Source organism: Sinohyriopsis cumingii, chromosome 2, assembly GCF_028554795.1.
Source record: "Sinohyriopsis cumingii isolate HCF-2022 chromosome 2, ASM2855479v2, whole genome shotgun sequence".
Classification (NCBI taxonomy): Eukaryota; Metazoa; Mollusca; class Bivalvia; order Unionida; family Unionidae; genus Sinohyriopsis; species Sinohyriopsis cumingii.
The window spans coordinates 23,872,059-23,889,295 of NC_142962.1; the positions used below are offsets into that span (position 1 = coordinate 23,872,059).

Here is a 17,237-nt window from a genome sequence, read left to right on the forward strand (position 1 = left end):
CAAGGGAGCATGCCATCATGGAATTGCCATAACAAATTTTGCCATGATTTTCCAAGGTATCCAATGCTGACTCTGTCAAAGGCTTTGTCAGGTCAGTGAATATTGTCTACACGTTGGAGTTCTGTTCTGGCATTTCTCCAGAGTTGATGAGCAGAAAACACGTGTGTGGTCCCTTCTTTCCTGAAGCCACACTGACTCTCAGGAAGAACCCCATGATCAGTGTGATGCACAAGGTGATTCAGCAGAATTCTGGCAATGATTTTGCCAGCTATTGATAGCAAGGTTATGCCCCAGTGGTTGTCATAGGGTTGTCTGTTACTTGTACAAGTGGACACAGAATGCATTCTTGTACTCCAGGGGTGTAGTTCCCCAAGTCCACATTGATTGGAAGAGTTGTCAGTCAGTTTCTGTGCCATGTGCGAGACTCCACTTTTGTAGGCTTCTGTTGGTTTATGGTTTACCATCTGCTGCAGGTGCTTTGCCATTTGACAGCAGGTCAATTACTGTAATAGTTTCAGTTAACATTGGAGTATCAGCAAGTGATACTTTGGACAGTCAGTCAGATGCCTCATTACTTATATAACACTGCTGATTGAGGATGTTGTTGAAGTGCTCTGCCGATCCTTGAAGTATCTTTTCTTTGACAGTGAGCAGCATGGAGTTGTCAGCATTCAGTATTGGATATGTCCCTGATTGTGGGCAATAGATTGTCTTCAAAACATCATAAAATTGTTTCATATCATTCCAGTTCATCTGGATCTCATCTGACTTATTGCCTAGCCTTGAGTCTTGTAGTTCTCTGAGTTTGCATTGGACAGTCTTCTTGATGTTGTTGAAAGCTTCCTTTGTAGATGATGAAGTGCTGTCTTCTAAACTTTTTGTAAGTGATGTTTCTCATTCACAAGGATTTCCTATGTTAAAGCTGCATTGTGGAGCAAGTGCCCGGTGGATAAACTGCTTCACCATGTCATGTGGAGAATTGAAAAATTGCCTTAACTGTACTGCAGGTTTAATAGAATATATTTGTTCTGCACAGTAAATTTAGATCAAGACAGTATACCCTGGCCAGCAGTCAAGGTCATTGAGACCCCATGGTCAATAATCTGTAGAGTGACTATGCCCTTCTAGGATTATTAATCGTGGGGCAGGTATGTACTATTAATAGAACTCTGGCGTTGTGTTTTTTTGTGGTTTTTTTAAATATTTGCAAGAGGAGTCCTGTTTTGCACGAGTCAAGAGTTTTTTTTTTCTGTATGTGTAAACCATATAGATTATTGTACCATCAACTTGTATATCAGTGTGAAGGATTTTACTGTAATACAACAGACTGCATGCATGTTTTATTCTGAGTGAGCAGAAAGACAGTTTGATATGATGTGCATATATGTTGAGGCTGCAGGGCTAAAACATATTTTCACACCATATAAATTTAGTTCATTTTTAAACAATATAAATCTTGTTCATTTTTGAAGGCATTGAACCAATGAGGCCTTATGTCAGTTCATAATTATGAAAGATATCCAAAGATCTACTTATGCTAGAGTTTATTATCTTTTACAAGACTATTATTGCAGATATTAAATTTGTAAAAGCATTTTTCTTTTTCATTGTGTAATAAGAGATGAAAGTTGCAATCATATTATTTTATTATTAGCCACTTTCGGAGTTGTATGAAACAGTCAGGTAACATGTGGCATCATATAGGTGATGCCAGATGTAACCGTCACATTATTATTATTATTGATTATTCAAAATTTGACATCAGTAATTGACTTTTAAAAAGTGGACATCCTTTTTTGATCTTACAAAAGTGGACATCCTTAATTGATTATACAAAAGTTGACATCATTAATTGATTGTACAACAGTGGACATCCCTAATTGATTGTACAAATGTTTACACCAGTTATTGATTTCAAACAAGTGGACATCCTTAATTGATTTTACAAAAGTGGACATCCTTAATTGATTGAAACAAAGTGTAATGTGGGATTAAGCAGTATGATGTCTGATTTTCACCTTTTTCAGTAAAAAACATTAAATTATGGCCCCTGTTTGATTTGTGGTTTGTTCTTGCATCTTTAACTAAGGCTTCTATAATTATATCACATTGGCAGGGCCATACATGTTAACTGGAGACCTTTCTGGTTTTAGGTAAAATGAAACATTGGAGTAAACTTGAGCCTATGCACATAAATACATGTGTAAGTTTGATATAGCTTTTAACGGATTCAGAATTTTGAGACCAGTTTGTAAAGAGCCAGTAATGACCAGTCTCAGAGAGATTGAGAATGAATTGGTAATGTGAAGTATGAAACTTTTCATTTACAGGATCAAAATACAACACAAGTGACAGAGAAAGGGAAAGCACAAGATAAACAATCTAGGAAGAAGAGAGGGGTCAGTGCATCCTCAAAAACAACAGAATCTACTTCTAAGGTAGTGTACATAAACAGATTTTTTGACTTAGAAGAATACAGAGTGATCTCAGTTAGATATTACAGGTTTTAAATGCTGAACACTATTAGTATTTTTGTGAAATATGGTTAGTTTGACAAGCACTTGTAGAAATTCTGAGCGAATTTAGAAATATTACTTTTTAAATATAGGTTATTATAAATCCCTTACAGCTGTTTCTGAATGACTTTATAAATATTAATAAGAATATAGGTCAGTCTAAATCCCTTACAGCTGTTCTGAATGACTGTAGAAATAATAATATGAATATAGGTCGGTCTAAATCCCTTACAGCTGTTCTGAATGACTGTAGAAATAATAATATGAATACAGGTCGGTCTAAATCCCTTACAGCTGTTCTGAATGACTGTAGAAATAATAATATGAAGATAGATCAGTCTCATACATGCCAACCATTATGCTTTTTTTCACTAAATTACGCCTTACGCGTAACTATTCGGACTACACGTTTTCGGTATATCCCCTTCCCAAAAAATTAACAAATTTGTTTTCTCATTTGTAGTAACATCTCATTAATCCCACAGACCATATTATAGAAAAGATGGCGTCTATGTAACTACGACATAAGAGTTCTCTTGTCTGAAGACTTGCATGCACTTTCCTAACAGTATTATGTTCTATTTATAGCAGTTGCCCTACTTCAAGAAACATGCTGGTTTCTACTTTCAGCTTTGACCTCAGTTTCTATTTATAGCATCGGTATGGCTTAGTTGGAAGAGAACAGACTGGTTTTCTAACTTTTAATCTTTGCTCGCAGAATCTTTGTTCTAATTCACAACAGAACCAGTCTTTAGCTGTTTGGCACTAAAAGTCAAGTCAGATTTATTTTAGTCGATTCGTGTTAGAGCAAAAATATTCTTCAAGTAATTTGACAGATGGATTAGGAAAAGATGAAAAACCAATTCAGAGATGAATACATGAATTACACAATACAGCATTCCATTCTGTGGATCTTCATGCCCCTTGCAGGCTGCGTGGAAAGGATTTTAATATTTGTCATGGTGGTAAAACAAGAAACCTTGAAGTAGTTCGTTTACTACAGTACTGAGGTAACTTCTTTTTATACAGCAGAACTAAATTATGGACACAAATTTTATAAACGCAGATGCATTATCTACCGAGTTCTTAATAAAACATGGACAGCCTCAAGCGGTAGAAGACTACATTGGTCCTTTGTTCAGACGGATGTTTCCTGATTCCAAAATTGCAGAAAATATGCATGTGCAAGAACAAAATCATCTAATATTGTTAGGTTTTTAGCAGAAGATACATCACTGAAAATTGCAGAAGCCATGAAAATTGGGCCATTTAGTCTTGCAACAGACAGGAGGAGTGATTGTGACAAAAGGTTGTACCTAGTCTGTGTAAGAGACTTTGACAACGAACGAAAAGGGCAGAGTCAGAGTGCTCTTCTTTCATTACCAGAATTAACAGTAGATTCCACTGGAGAAACCGTTTTATTTATTTGCACCATGTTGCAGGAAAAGCTGCTGATAAATTAGAAGAACTCCTGAAGTATCAAGTTGGCACTCCACTCTACCTGACAATGTACTTCATACGGATAGAATTGTTTTTTCATCTTATTTCCGAGCTAAAAGACCCTATAACTGTAAGACATAAATTTACTCTTCTTTGTCAGGTTATGAAAGGAATATTGGTTCTTTACCATTCTAATGCTGATTGTGAGAGATTGTTCAGTTCAGATTCAAGTTCTCTAACCCAGCACTTAGTGCTTTACTGGTGTGCAAAATATTCATAATCTCAACTGGTACAAAGTGTTTTGAAATGTAATATAAGAGTCGGTGCTTTTTAAAGCTCAGTGTTATATACGAAAACGTGAAGTAGTAATCGATGTTAAAATTCCAGAGGGATAAATAAATAATTTTGTACATATGCTCATTGAATTTTTATCATGTGTTATGTGGATTACTCTTTTTCTCCTCGGATTTCTCTTTTTGTCCACGTGGATTACACTTTTTCCTTGCCATGGGTTGGCATGTATGCAGTCTAAATCCCCTACAGCTGTTCTGAATGACTGTAGAAATAATAATATGAATATAGGTCAGTCTAAATCCCTTATAGCTTTTGGGGTGACTTTAGAAATGTTAGCGAGTCATAGTTCCCTTATAGCTGTTTGAGTGACTTTTAAAAATGGTACATAATGAATGTAGGTCAGTCTGAATTCCTTATAGCTAGCTGTTCAGAGTGACTTTAGAAATATTACATATGAATGTTGATTGATTAAAATAACTCCAAGAAATGTAAGTTTGAAACAGTTTTTTACCAATTCAAAATTTTGAGATCAGTTTGTAAGAGCCATTACTGACCAGTCTGGAATCAGATTTACAGTTAAAATGCGGCAGTTTTGAGACCACTTTGCAAGAGTTAATAATGACAGGTCTGGAATAAATTTGGGCTTAGATTTTAGAATTCCTCAAACAGACAGAATGAGAGTATCATAATATCCATAACCAAAAGCTGTTTTGATGTACCATAGTTTGTGAGACCTCTAATGTAAATCTGCAATTATTAAGTTAATATAGAGAAGGGTTTATTCTACATAAATCATTTGATTTGAGCATTTGTCTTGCATAAAGTATGTGTCACAAGAAAACTGTAGAAATAAATCCATGTGATGACTTTAGGCTTGATCCCTAATCGAGGGGCTATGACATAATCAGGGATAATGATGTACCCATCTAAAAGATAAATGAAGCAAAGACTAAGCTTTACAATAATACAGTGTAAAAAAAAAGTTAATTTTTTTAGTCAGATATTTAAAGACCCAGTGTTTCAGAATAAAGCAAAAAATTGCAGGTGTAAGAATCATATTTTTGGCATCTGGATTTTAGACTTCCTCATGTTTGGTTCAGCAATGTCTCTTCCAATATATGTTGCAAACAGTGTAAACCTTCATTCAGGCCTTGTCTCATATGAAGACATCGTAGCCTCTTAGGATAATTTTCAGGGTCTGTAACCAGTGTATAATAGTAAAGTCATTCAGAACTGGACTTACTTAAATTTATTAAAAGATGTAGTGAAACTGGGTCATTTGTCTGCAATCCCATTTCAGATGGAACCTCTAATAAACATTAGGTCTTAGTCAAAACTCATTCTGTGTATTTTCAATGAGGTTAGTAATGGAACAACTACTGTCAGTTCACAGCTTTTGATGGGTTACTAATTTTAACTGGTTTCACTATTGCTACAAATAGAAATTTAAAGACCCAGCAAGTAGTTATTTTTGTTGTGCTGGGAATAATTGGCCTCTTACCAAATCAATGAATTTAAGTTTATATTTAAATGTAATACAGTAGAACTTGTCTTGAAAGACAGGTGGTCTCTCATTACAGGCCATAACTCTGTATAATCGTTAAATATGTGCATTGAGAATCTGGTCCGTCAGGGCAGGTGGTCTCTAGAGACTGGTTTTGCAGTACAGTGTGATTCCCTTATAGCATGCTCCGTTATAACATGAATTCAGATATAACACAGTTGTGGCATGGCTCCCGAAATTTCATAGACAAGTACTTTTCTCATATATGCAAAAAAAAATCTTTTTTAAAAGTCCAAAAAGTAATATTTAAAAAGTTGATTATCATTTTTGGGGAAGAGATCTTATATCACTTCTAATACAAGACGATTCAGGCATGGCTCCTGCGATTTCATATACATGTATTTTTTCTTGTACTCGAAATAAAAGGTTTTTCTTTTTAAAAGTACAAAAAATAATGTGTAAATTGTTTATTCAGGGATAATGCTGAGCTTTGCCAATGTCAGTAATATTGTACCGTACTTACCGCATATGTTGGGACACCGTATTTGTTGGGACACCATAAATTAATTTTAAAAGTAATTTTTTTTGCACTGTATGTTCTGGGACAGTTTTTTTCGAGTCGTAAGTTGTGGGACACCTTTTAAATCATTCAGAAATTGCAATCCAACTGAAATTTTATTTTTTGAATATAAAACTGTACTTGAGATAAAACTCTTTAATCCAATGCAGCAGTGTCTCATCAACACAACCCTTCTCCTGCACATGTACGGTCTATTATTTTGGTACATGAATACTTTTTTTTAAACTTTCTCTTACCGTGAAAAATTGTTGGAGGCAACACACCACCTGAAGTGGAAACTGCAAGAACAAAAGGAAGATTTTTTTTCAAATCTGCACTAGTCTTGCTAATTCTCACACTTTTGATGCCCATCTTATCGTCAGTCCATCCAGGAATGTGATCAAAGTACACCAGAGTTTCATCCATGTTAATGATCATATTGTCTGCGAAATGATTTGTTTCTCTTCTGGCCATCACGAATTTATCACATGATTTTATTTTCTCCAAATCTTCTGGATGATGCTGGGTCATCGATGTTCACGCACAAAGCACTATATTGTGCAACTTTAAAAACTGTTCCATTGTTTTACTTTATTGTCAAACTTTTTGTGAACACTGTTGACAAGGAACCAAAGTTAGCTTCCATATCTCGGCCGTCTTTGTATATTCAAAGCTAAAAAAATAAATCGGCACACTTAAAAGAATCCAGTAGTCTGCATCTGAGGTCAGCTTGCTTTGCAGTAAAATAACCTTTGTATTGATAGCCTTTAAAAAAAAAATCGGCTTCCGAGTCCAAAGTCGGCTTCCAGCGTCTGCTTGCTTTGTAATAAAAATAACCTTTGTCTTTGATGTCCTGTCGGCAAGTTCAAAGAAGTTTACTGCTGGCTGCCAGTTGTGTTTATTTACCACCAGGGCTTATATGTGCTTGGCATCTTTAGTAATAATTAATACAAAGGTGTACTGATGTCTGCGGGTAAATATTAATGATACTTATGTAACCCACGCTGGCGAAAAGATTGTCATTTGCACTCAAGTGAACGTGTTTTAAAATAATGATTTTTATTTACGAGATACTGGCATACAGTATAGCTCTCTTCTGGCCTTAATGAATTCATCACATGATTTTATTTTCTCCAAATATTCTGGGTGACGCTGGGTCATCAACATCTGTGCACAAAGCACTTTATTGTGTCACTTAAAAATTTGTTCCATTGTTTAAATTTATTTTCAAAATTCCCGTGAATACAGTTGAAAAGGAACACAAAGTATGCTTCCATATCTCGGCCGTCTTTGTATATTCAAAACAAAAAAAATCGGCTCACTTCACAGAATCCATAGTCAACTTCCGATGTCGGCTTGCTTTGCAATAAAATAACCTTTGTATTGATATCCTTTACAAAATAAAGTAACCGGGGTCGGCTTCTGAGATCACCTGCTTTGTAATAAAATTAACCTTTTGTCTTTGATGTCCTGTCGGTAGGTTCAAAGAAGGAGTTAACTGCTTGCTGCCAGTCGTGTTTATTCACCACCAGGACTTATGTGTGCTTGTTATAGTAAGGATAATTGTGTAACGCTAGCTGTTGAAAAGACTGTCACTTATACTCAAGTGAATGTGTTTTCAAATGATGAATTTTTTTTGCGAGATATTGTCATACAGTAGACCTGGTTATAATCTTGATTATTTTGCACCCAACACCGTGTCATGCATGAATGGCTTATTCAAGATATCAGTTGACTATTCCCCTCTTGTATGCGATTTTGATGGCTCCAGTTTTCAGTCGGAAAACATGTTCAAACCTTTGAGCACAACCACACACAATTGTTTCTCAGTGTTCATGTCAATGAACAACATGGTGTGTGGTATCGGACATAATTGATACACGCTACAGTATGGAAGCCTACGCCACTTATACGGATTTCGTGGAAATGTTTTATTCTTTAATACTCATGTTGAAAAAAAGGAATAAATGATAACAACTCAAGGTTAGTTTCTTTCTTTTTATTGTCAATTAAGCATTTTATTGCAACATGCAGTTGGGGGTGGGTGGGGGGAGAGCACAAATGCAATACCAATTTATGTCGTTCTTAAGTCTTGGAACATATGACCAAAGTGAAAAAAATGTTTCACCATAAGTTCTGGGACAGGAAAAAAAAAATTTATTGTGTCCCAACATATGTGGTAAATACGGTATCTAAAAATTGCGATTTCCTTACTGGCAACAAAAATATACCATCTGGCAGTTTTTTTCCCCGACATTATTGACTATGAATTTGCACATACATCCTTGGGTTTGGAGTGAAGATATTTAGAGGTATCATGAAAGGAAGCCAAAACTTGATATAAATTGTACTGGAATTCATCCATTGTTAGATAAGCAAATTCTTTGTTCATTTTGGTAAATCATCTTAACAGTGTATTGTTATATCATAATCTGCTTATTCTGACATCTGGCCTGAGTACTGTTTGGTGTGAGATCTCGTCATTTTTTTAAAATAACGTTTATGGTAGCTCGTATTTTTGCACCTGCTTTTAATAACCCACCCCCACCCCACACCTGCGGTATTTTAGATAAATGCATCATTTTCTTCAGCGAACTGACTTGGTTGGTTATGACACGGTTCAGTCTGTAACACAGTCAGATTCTATGAACCCCAACTGCCATGTTATAGCGGGATCACACTGTATTTCACAAATGCATGAAAGTAGATACCCATACAAATGAATTTACAATAATTTAGTGAGGGCTGTTCCATTTAAACATACATGGTACCCAGGTAAGGCAGTTTTTTGAAAATATATGCTTGGGTAATTTGAGTTCATATTACAACTCTCTTGATAGCTCACACACAACAGGGTTGAGTTACCAAGCTACCTCCAAAAATTGAAAACATTAGCTTTGACATCGAGAAAACCATGGGGGGGCGGCATTAGAGAACTGGGCTGTTTAATGACTGAAAACTAATTTTACAATCACATCGATAATAATTTTTAATAACGTGCTTTTTCTAAAGAAGTTTTCATTATTCTGTTTAAATAACATTTATTTCAAAATGTCCAACATGAGAAAGATCATTCCAACTGGTTTCAACAAGAATCATGTGTATGCAAAAAATCTGTGTATTACATTACTGCATTTTGTTTTCTTGATGAGTCTGGTTCCCGTTGTGACGTTTAATGGTATCCTGCCAAATCATGAGTCCCCATAGCAGGGAACTAGACTAACTGTTGATACACCACTAAACAAGATTCCTTTTTTTTTAAAAAAAACACGCAACATTTATTTCGTGAGACATCATCTGCATCGAAACTCATATTTTGTATTGTTAATTTAGTTCAGTATTAATGTTGTGATTTCATTGGAAGTAATAATGAATCTTCTTATCATCCTTGAGGATATCTCTAAAGGCCAGTTAAAGAATTCTCTGAAACTCGCTTGCCCACAATGGTCCGTATCTGTGAAATCAAGCTCTTTATTTTACGAAGTATTTATTTTGCTTGGCTGCCTTGCTATCTTGATTCCAGTGATCGATTGATCAAATGAAGTGAGTTCAACAGACATAAGACCGGGGCTGCTAGAATTTAAGTTGTAAGATTTTCGTGCCTTTTAACTTTTCCTTTATTCCATCTCCTTTATTTGATTCAGAAGACATAATTAACATGATAATACAAAGGAGGCCAGCTTTTAATTCAGTGCAACAATACAACAAATACTTCTGCAAGTCAGTTATCAAAACACGGTCGGCACTTAATTAGGTTCTCAGAGAAACGCTTGCGGACATAGCTGTTATGTTAGATTGATGCATTTTACGTTTAATTACAAGAGGACACATTGCATTTATGACAATTACACTTAAAAGGAACTAAAAGATAGAACTAGAACAAAAATTTCAATTGATAAAAAAATGATTTAATTTGTATTTATTAAAGTACTGCCTCTACTCTGCGTAATTGACATTTTCATTGATAAAAATTTCCTTACATATCGTTAATTGTGGTGTACTAGGTATGTCGTTTGGAAGGAAAATGTAAAAAAATTGAATGACCAATTTTTGAGTTTGATATTTCATAATGTTAATGTTAATAAAAATTTCCAGGTCCTATCTATATTTTTGATGATAAAATGAGCAATATATCATAGTTTTCATTATCAATTTTGATCGTGATTTTCTTCAAGTTCAACAGATGGGGATCAATTTTTGAGGTAGTTTCTGGTTTAAAAAATGGGATCCACGCCTGACCCTGCAGGAAAAGCAGGATCGCAAGTTATCAGGACACGAGTTATCGAGGGAGTGGTGTAAATTGAGAAGAAAATTATAAATTGCATCTATGGAAGAGTACCCTACATTTAAAAGTACATTCCCTGGGTCCCATGTATGTTTATTGTTTCAGCCCTGAGCCAATAGAACTGCACTGTATACTTAGTCCCGAGAAGGAATTGATTCTACTTTATGGTTTGAAAGCAGTTAAAAAACTGATGACAAAAATTCAGATTTCTTGGGACTGAAGAGAAGTTACAATGCAAATAAATGTCTCTGCCCATTGTTTTTTGTGAGGCCTGAATGGATTTCATCTCACCAAAAGCCTATGACATGAAGTCTATTCGGTGTTACTAAGAATAGTCTGTATTTTTAATAATAAGGCAGAGAGAGAAAGTGAGAGTGGTTACTTCGCTTGATATAGTTTGACAGCTTCTATGGGAAAATTCTTATCAGTTGTAATTGCTTACATTCTGTATTCAAAATCTTTTATATTTTAATTTTTTTATAACATTTTCAGGTGAAGAAGTAAAAATATGAAATATACTTTAAACATTTTTAATTAAGATAACATGTATTTAGAGGAATATTTGTATTTGCTTATCCCTTTACCTCATAGCACCTACCTCAAACTTTCCCTAATAGCATCTACCACAAACTTTCCCTCATTGCAGCCACGTCAAACTTTCCCTCATAGCACCTACATCAAAAGTTCCCTTATAGCACCAACCACATACTTTCCAAACTTTCCCACATAAAACCTTTGACAAAACAACTTAGCATACATGTATCTTGTTACATTGTACAGTGTGTGCTGTCAGTTAAACAGTACTCCACCAGCAGACAGTATCCCAGTATGGCTGGGCAGGATGTAACTTCCAACTGACATACAGATATTTAGGAATTAAAATTCTTTTTTGAATGTTTGTTATTTCAGAAGTATAAAGTTATAAGCAGCAAGATTCATGTTGTACATTAAGTGGTGAGTCCTTGGTTAGTTAATCCTACAGTGTAAGATGTCTATACTGATATTATGATTTTGGGTCAGCATCTTGCTGCTGAAATAAAGGCATTGTTTAGCGTAATCCCCACTCAACTGACAGAGTAACAAGAGGACAGATTTTCAGGAATAACTCGTACACATGGCAGCCCATTAAATTGATGTCATATTGCTTTAGTTGGTCATTACCTAATCTTTTTCCTGAAGGATTCAAATTTGGACACAAGCAAATAGAGTTTTCACATTCCATTTTAATTGGCTGGAATGCAGTGGAAGCCAGGATTCTCACCCCGGATTAAGCTGAAGTATGTCTCTGTAATGAAATGAATAAAAATATACTAATATTGAAAAAATTGTTTTAGATAGCTTCATTTCATTCAAGATATTTTTCATCCCTTTAACCAATTTTGGCATTCCTGGCTTCCATTGCATTCCAGCCAACTGAAATGAGACCTATGAAAATTTTGCTTCTCATTCTGTCATTTGACTGGGGAACATACTACTTAACACTGTTATTTAGGCAGTAAGATGTCAACCCAAAAACATAAATATCAGAGTAGACATATTACATTGTAGGACTAATAGGATTGTTTGCTATAAATAGATTCCACTTAATGTTGGGCTTCAGAATTGGCAATCACTGTCTTTGCTTCTTAGTCTATTTGGGTTTATATTTTTGTTTTTATTCTGAGGTCTTGAGATAAATTTAACCCTCAAAAATCAATATCATGATGGTTTGGGTTCTATATTTCTGCCTGCAAATATTTGGGACAATTTTCAGTGTTCTTATCTGTGAATGTTTTATCATGCATCTAATACACTTGAATGTTCTGTGATGTCATGAAAAGCATCTAATACACTTGAATGTACTATGATGTCATAAAAAGCATCTAAAACACTTGAATGTACTATGGTGGCACTCACCAGATAATATGTACTTTTGAGAGAGTGACGTATGTAAGGTGAAGTAGTTTGCATTTAAAACATGCACAGTGGAGAGAATGTTTGCATACCTCTATGCTACATTAATGTAATGTGGATGATATTTCTTTTGGATATTGTACTTTTGGAAATTTTACATGATTTAAGCACACTGCTAACTAAAATGACTGCTCCCTTGTGTTAAAAAATCAGTCTGAATTAGTCTAAAGTACACTATACATAGCAGCTATTAAAATAGGGAAAATGAATTTTGCCAGACTAGACAATACCAGCTTATGAAAGTGCAATGAATGAATTACCAAATATATAAAATGTAACAAAAGTTATCGGCTCTTTTTTATACCACTGACCTCTGAAGTTCAGGAAGTGAAAATGACCAGGTAGAGCTAGCACCTTTTTGAAAGGTGCACATTTGAAGTAAGGCCAAGCTGTATACTCTATAACCCATAGTACACCCATCAATCATACACCAAAATAAAGGGAATTAAAGGTTCTTTGCATTATACCTAAGATATGCAAGGTCTTTTTTAAATAGCCAGTATAACCAGTGAGGAAAGCTGGGGACATTCTTTTTCTTTAAAATCCTAACCCTATGCAAAATTCGAAACTGTATAACGCCACCTATGATGTCATAAAAGCATCTAATACACTTGAATGTACTATGATGTCATAAAAAGCATCTAATACACTTGAATGTACTATGTCATAAAAACATCTAACACACTTGAATGTGCTATGATGTCATAAAAGCATATAACACATTAGAATGTGCTATAATATCATAGAAAGTATCTAATACACTTGAATGTACTATGATGTCATAAAAAGCATCAAATACACTTGAATGTGCTATAATATCATAGAAAGCATCTAATACACTGGATGTCATAGAAAGCATGTAATACACTAGGATGTGCTATGATGTCATAAGAAGCACCTAATACACTTGATGTCATAGAAGCTTCCAGAAAACTGGCTTACTTTAGAGGATATTCCGATCAGATGGCCTTACTAATTGACCATGCAAGTGGCAGTTGCTTACTAAGGATGTCTGAAAATACTTTTATGGAGATGAGACAGGCATGTGAAGATATGCTTACATTGAAATGCAGTTGAGGCATTGAAACATGCTTACATTGAAATGAGGCAGGGATATAATATTCATCCCTGTTATCCTGTTTAATTACCCGAGTCCTCCAGAGCCATTAGTATTCTCACTCTTTGATCCAGGTGAATATAATATTTACCTGAGTTCTCCAGAGCCATTAGTATTCTCACTCTTTGATCCAAATAAATATTGTATTACCTGAGTCCTCCAGAGCCATTAGTATCCTCACCCTTTGATCCAGGTGAATATAGTATTACCTGAGTCCTCCAGAGCCATTAGTATTCTCATCCTTTGATCCTGGTTAATATAGTATTACCTGAGCCCACCAAAGCCATTAGTATTCTCAAAACTTTGATTATTGTTTTGTCATCTTATGAAATGTATATTTTTGACCAGAGAATGACAGTTGTACTGTTTATTGGAATCTGTTAAGTTGGAAAGCATCTGTTTGCTAATTAAACTGATTATATGTTTGATTGTTACTTTTTTTCAGTCACCAACCACAGTAAACTCAGCTGTTGAGAAGCCAAGTCAGGTAATTTACATAATATTCTGTATCTAAATCTTAATCACCTACTTTTGCCTGCAATAATACTGTATCTAAATCTTAATCACCTACTTTTGCCTGCAATAATACTGTATCTAAATCTTAATCACCTACTTTTTCCTGCAATAATTGACCTGCTACTTCAAGGTTCATCTAAGATAACTTGTGATCTAAATTGTAGAGTGGCCACATTGCCGATATTTATCATAAGTTTGTAAATGATTGCCTAAAATTCCTATGTAAATATTATCTGTATTGCACATATTTATGGGATTCTCTCATGGTTGTCTCTCTTTCTCTCCCATTGCCTCAGATATTATGCTGTGTGCTTTTATGTTGGCATGGTCTTTACCTAAATTGGAGAACTTGTTGACCAACCCCAATTATGGCATTATTATGGCAACAATATGTGTTTAAACAGAACTGTAATATACACATCTCCATTAAGATAAACATTACCCAGTCACCATTTCTCAGTTATTGACCTGTGTATATATTATTCAAATTGTCTAACAAAATTAACTTGATCTTGCTCATTACATATTTGTGCAAAATAAAATAGTTGTTTGAAGTGAACAATTCCCATTTCAGCAACAAAAAAATGCCTGTTGCTGTTGCAAATGTTAGTAAGTTAAAATGGCAATGGCTTGTGTCATGCATTTTATTTTCGAGAGTTACTCCAAAACTACAAAATTTTTGAGACTTTGTATTGCTGTTAGTAACAAAATAAAGCAATACCCGCATATCAAAAACCACCATATGCCCTACCCAAGACACACATCACCCAAATTGCAACATCTCAGTCCTTTCCACTAACAGAATACAAAACGTAAAATTGGGGGATTAATTTGTTAAAAGTTGTGTGCATTTCCCTAAGTCAGTCCATTAACATAATCAATCTCAAATGTAAAATTTCAGGACTTTCCCCACATGCAACCAACGTTAATGTATAAAACTGAATGTTTCTGCACAACCCAGGCTATCAAGCACTGAGTAAACAATATGCAGTTAAAATTGCAAAAGTATTGCAATAGTAAGTTGTTGTTGTTTTGGGGCTTAACGCCATTTTTCAGCACACGATATAGCAATAGTAAGTAAAAGTCATATTAGAGAAAAAGAAGAAGAAAAAAAAGAGTAAAATCCTCAAATACAAGGTCATGATTGTTCTAAATAAACAGTACTAGTCAAAAACTTCTCAAGACGAACATCGTCATGCAGACATGTTATCGTCATTAGTTGATTAATATGACATGCAGAAGGTTGCATTATAACAATTGTGCATCCTAAAGCCCGCATGTGTACAGTATGGTATTATATCTTTCTAACCTGCAGTCAGTTTGCCAGGGGATGGTGGATGGATTTTCAGTTAAAAGCCATTAGAAGAAAAAAAACAGATTTGCTCTAAATTAAATGAACACTCATGTGTATCCTGACTGACTGATCATGAATCCAAATACTGACATCTAGTGCCCCAGAGCCAACCTTCAACTCCAATTTTGATTCACTAGTATTGACATCACATTCTTATTTATTGATTAGTTAAGTCTTAATTCAATTTTGACTTGTTAATAGTGATCATAAATAGATTAATAAATAATTGGACTAATTAATTATTCAATGAAGTCCATCTTGATTGGTCTTCAGTCGAGTAAATTATTATGTGAAGTCAATTCTGAATGGCCTTTGAATATATCCTTAATTTGACAACAGTGTGATACAGAAGAGATCATGCCTGCAACAGTGACTCTTAGGATGGACCAGAACTCCAAATAAGTTTGCTGTGTAGCTTAATTTAATGATCTCATCCACAGATAACTAGATGTTTAAATAGACTTATGTGGGGCAGTTATGTCCTCCTTATAGGTGTCCACTAGATAATACTACCCAGGCCCCTACCAGAGAATTATGGGTAAAGTAGAATACTCATGCATAATGTAATAACAATTTTCAATATACACAGGTAACTGTGCATAAAGCAGAGAGAACAATTTAAGAATATAAAATATTTGGGTATAAATCACAATTGATAAAAATTCCTTGAATGCCGTTATAGTGGAGGCAAATATAGATTAAATATATTCAGTATATTGTCTTAATACCATCAGCACAGATGTTGAAAGTAGGATAGTAAGTCACTGATGCATTTGATAAACTACCACAATACACTTTCAGATATATATATATAGATATGTATACATAAACTTGAAAATTTATTGAACATATATCTCTTAATAAAAGTTATATACTTGAATATTATATGAAATAATTACTGTATTTGCCGGCCTACAAGTCGATGAGGAGTATAAGTTGAATCAGCAAATTGGCAAATTTTCTATCCTTCGTCCTTATATAAGTTGATGCTGAGCATAAGACAAGGCCAAATCTACACGTCAGATTGTGTTTTTCACTTAGTTCCACTCAATATCACGAAATTTATCCTACCTGTAACTCAGTAACCTTTCCAGTCAGGATCATTAAATGTAACTAAAAGTACCTAATTTATTTCACAAGAAGTATTTTAAACATATTATGTACTTTTAGCTACATATAATGGCGCTGACCCGAAAATTTATTGAGTTACAGATAGAATAAAACTTGCGATGCTGTGTGGAATTAAATTATAATAATTTCCGTTTTCATAAATATTAAAAGTCTCACTGTATGCTATTTCAGATTACCAGCAATAAGGAAATTGCATCAATAATGCTAAAATGCATTTTCCCGAGGGGATGGGGAGAGAGATATGGAGAGAAGGATGCATATGTATTCCATTGCATTTTTTTTTGCACCTCGTGATCAAAATCAAATATGGTCTGATATATGAGAGAGAGATGAAGTTTAGCTCTTTGTGGATTTTTTGTTCTTTTTTTTAACTTACTGCCCCCATGTTGCTCAAGCTTTTGTCAAGAGAGAAAACATTAATAGATGAAACAGTAAATGTAAACTATTAAAATACATATTATACTACTTCAGGGTTTAAATATTCACAGTAGTTATATCCATATGGTCTCCACTGGGTTAAATCCCAAGAATGACCATTTTGTATGCTAATTTTCTTTGCAAGTGTAAC

The 17,237-nt window shown here is 34.5% G+C and overlaps 1 protein-coding gene across 1 annotated transcript in view; it reads left to right on the top strand.

Moving 5' to 3' along the window:
* LOC149804475 (Golgi-pH regulating cation channel-like) overlaps window positions 1-17,237 on the top strand; it is a 133,100-nt gene that overhangs the window by 46,117 nt on the left and 69,746 nt on the right. Inside the window, exons 6-7 of the mRNA XM_089940689.1 lie at window positions 2,331-2,438; window positions 14,114-14,155. Coding sequence (XP_089796815.1) covers window positions 2,331-2,438; window positions 14,114-14,155 — 150 coding nt within the window. The remainder of the gene's footprint in view (window positions 1-2,330; window positions 2,439-14,113; window positions 14,156-17,237) is intronic.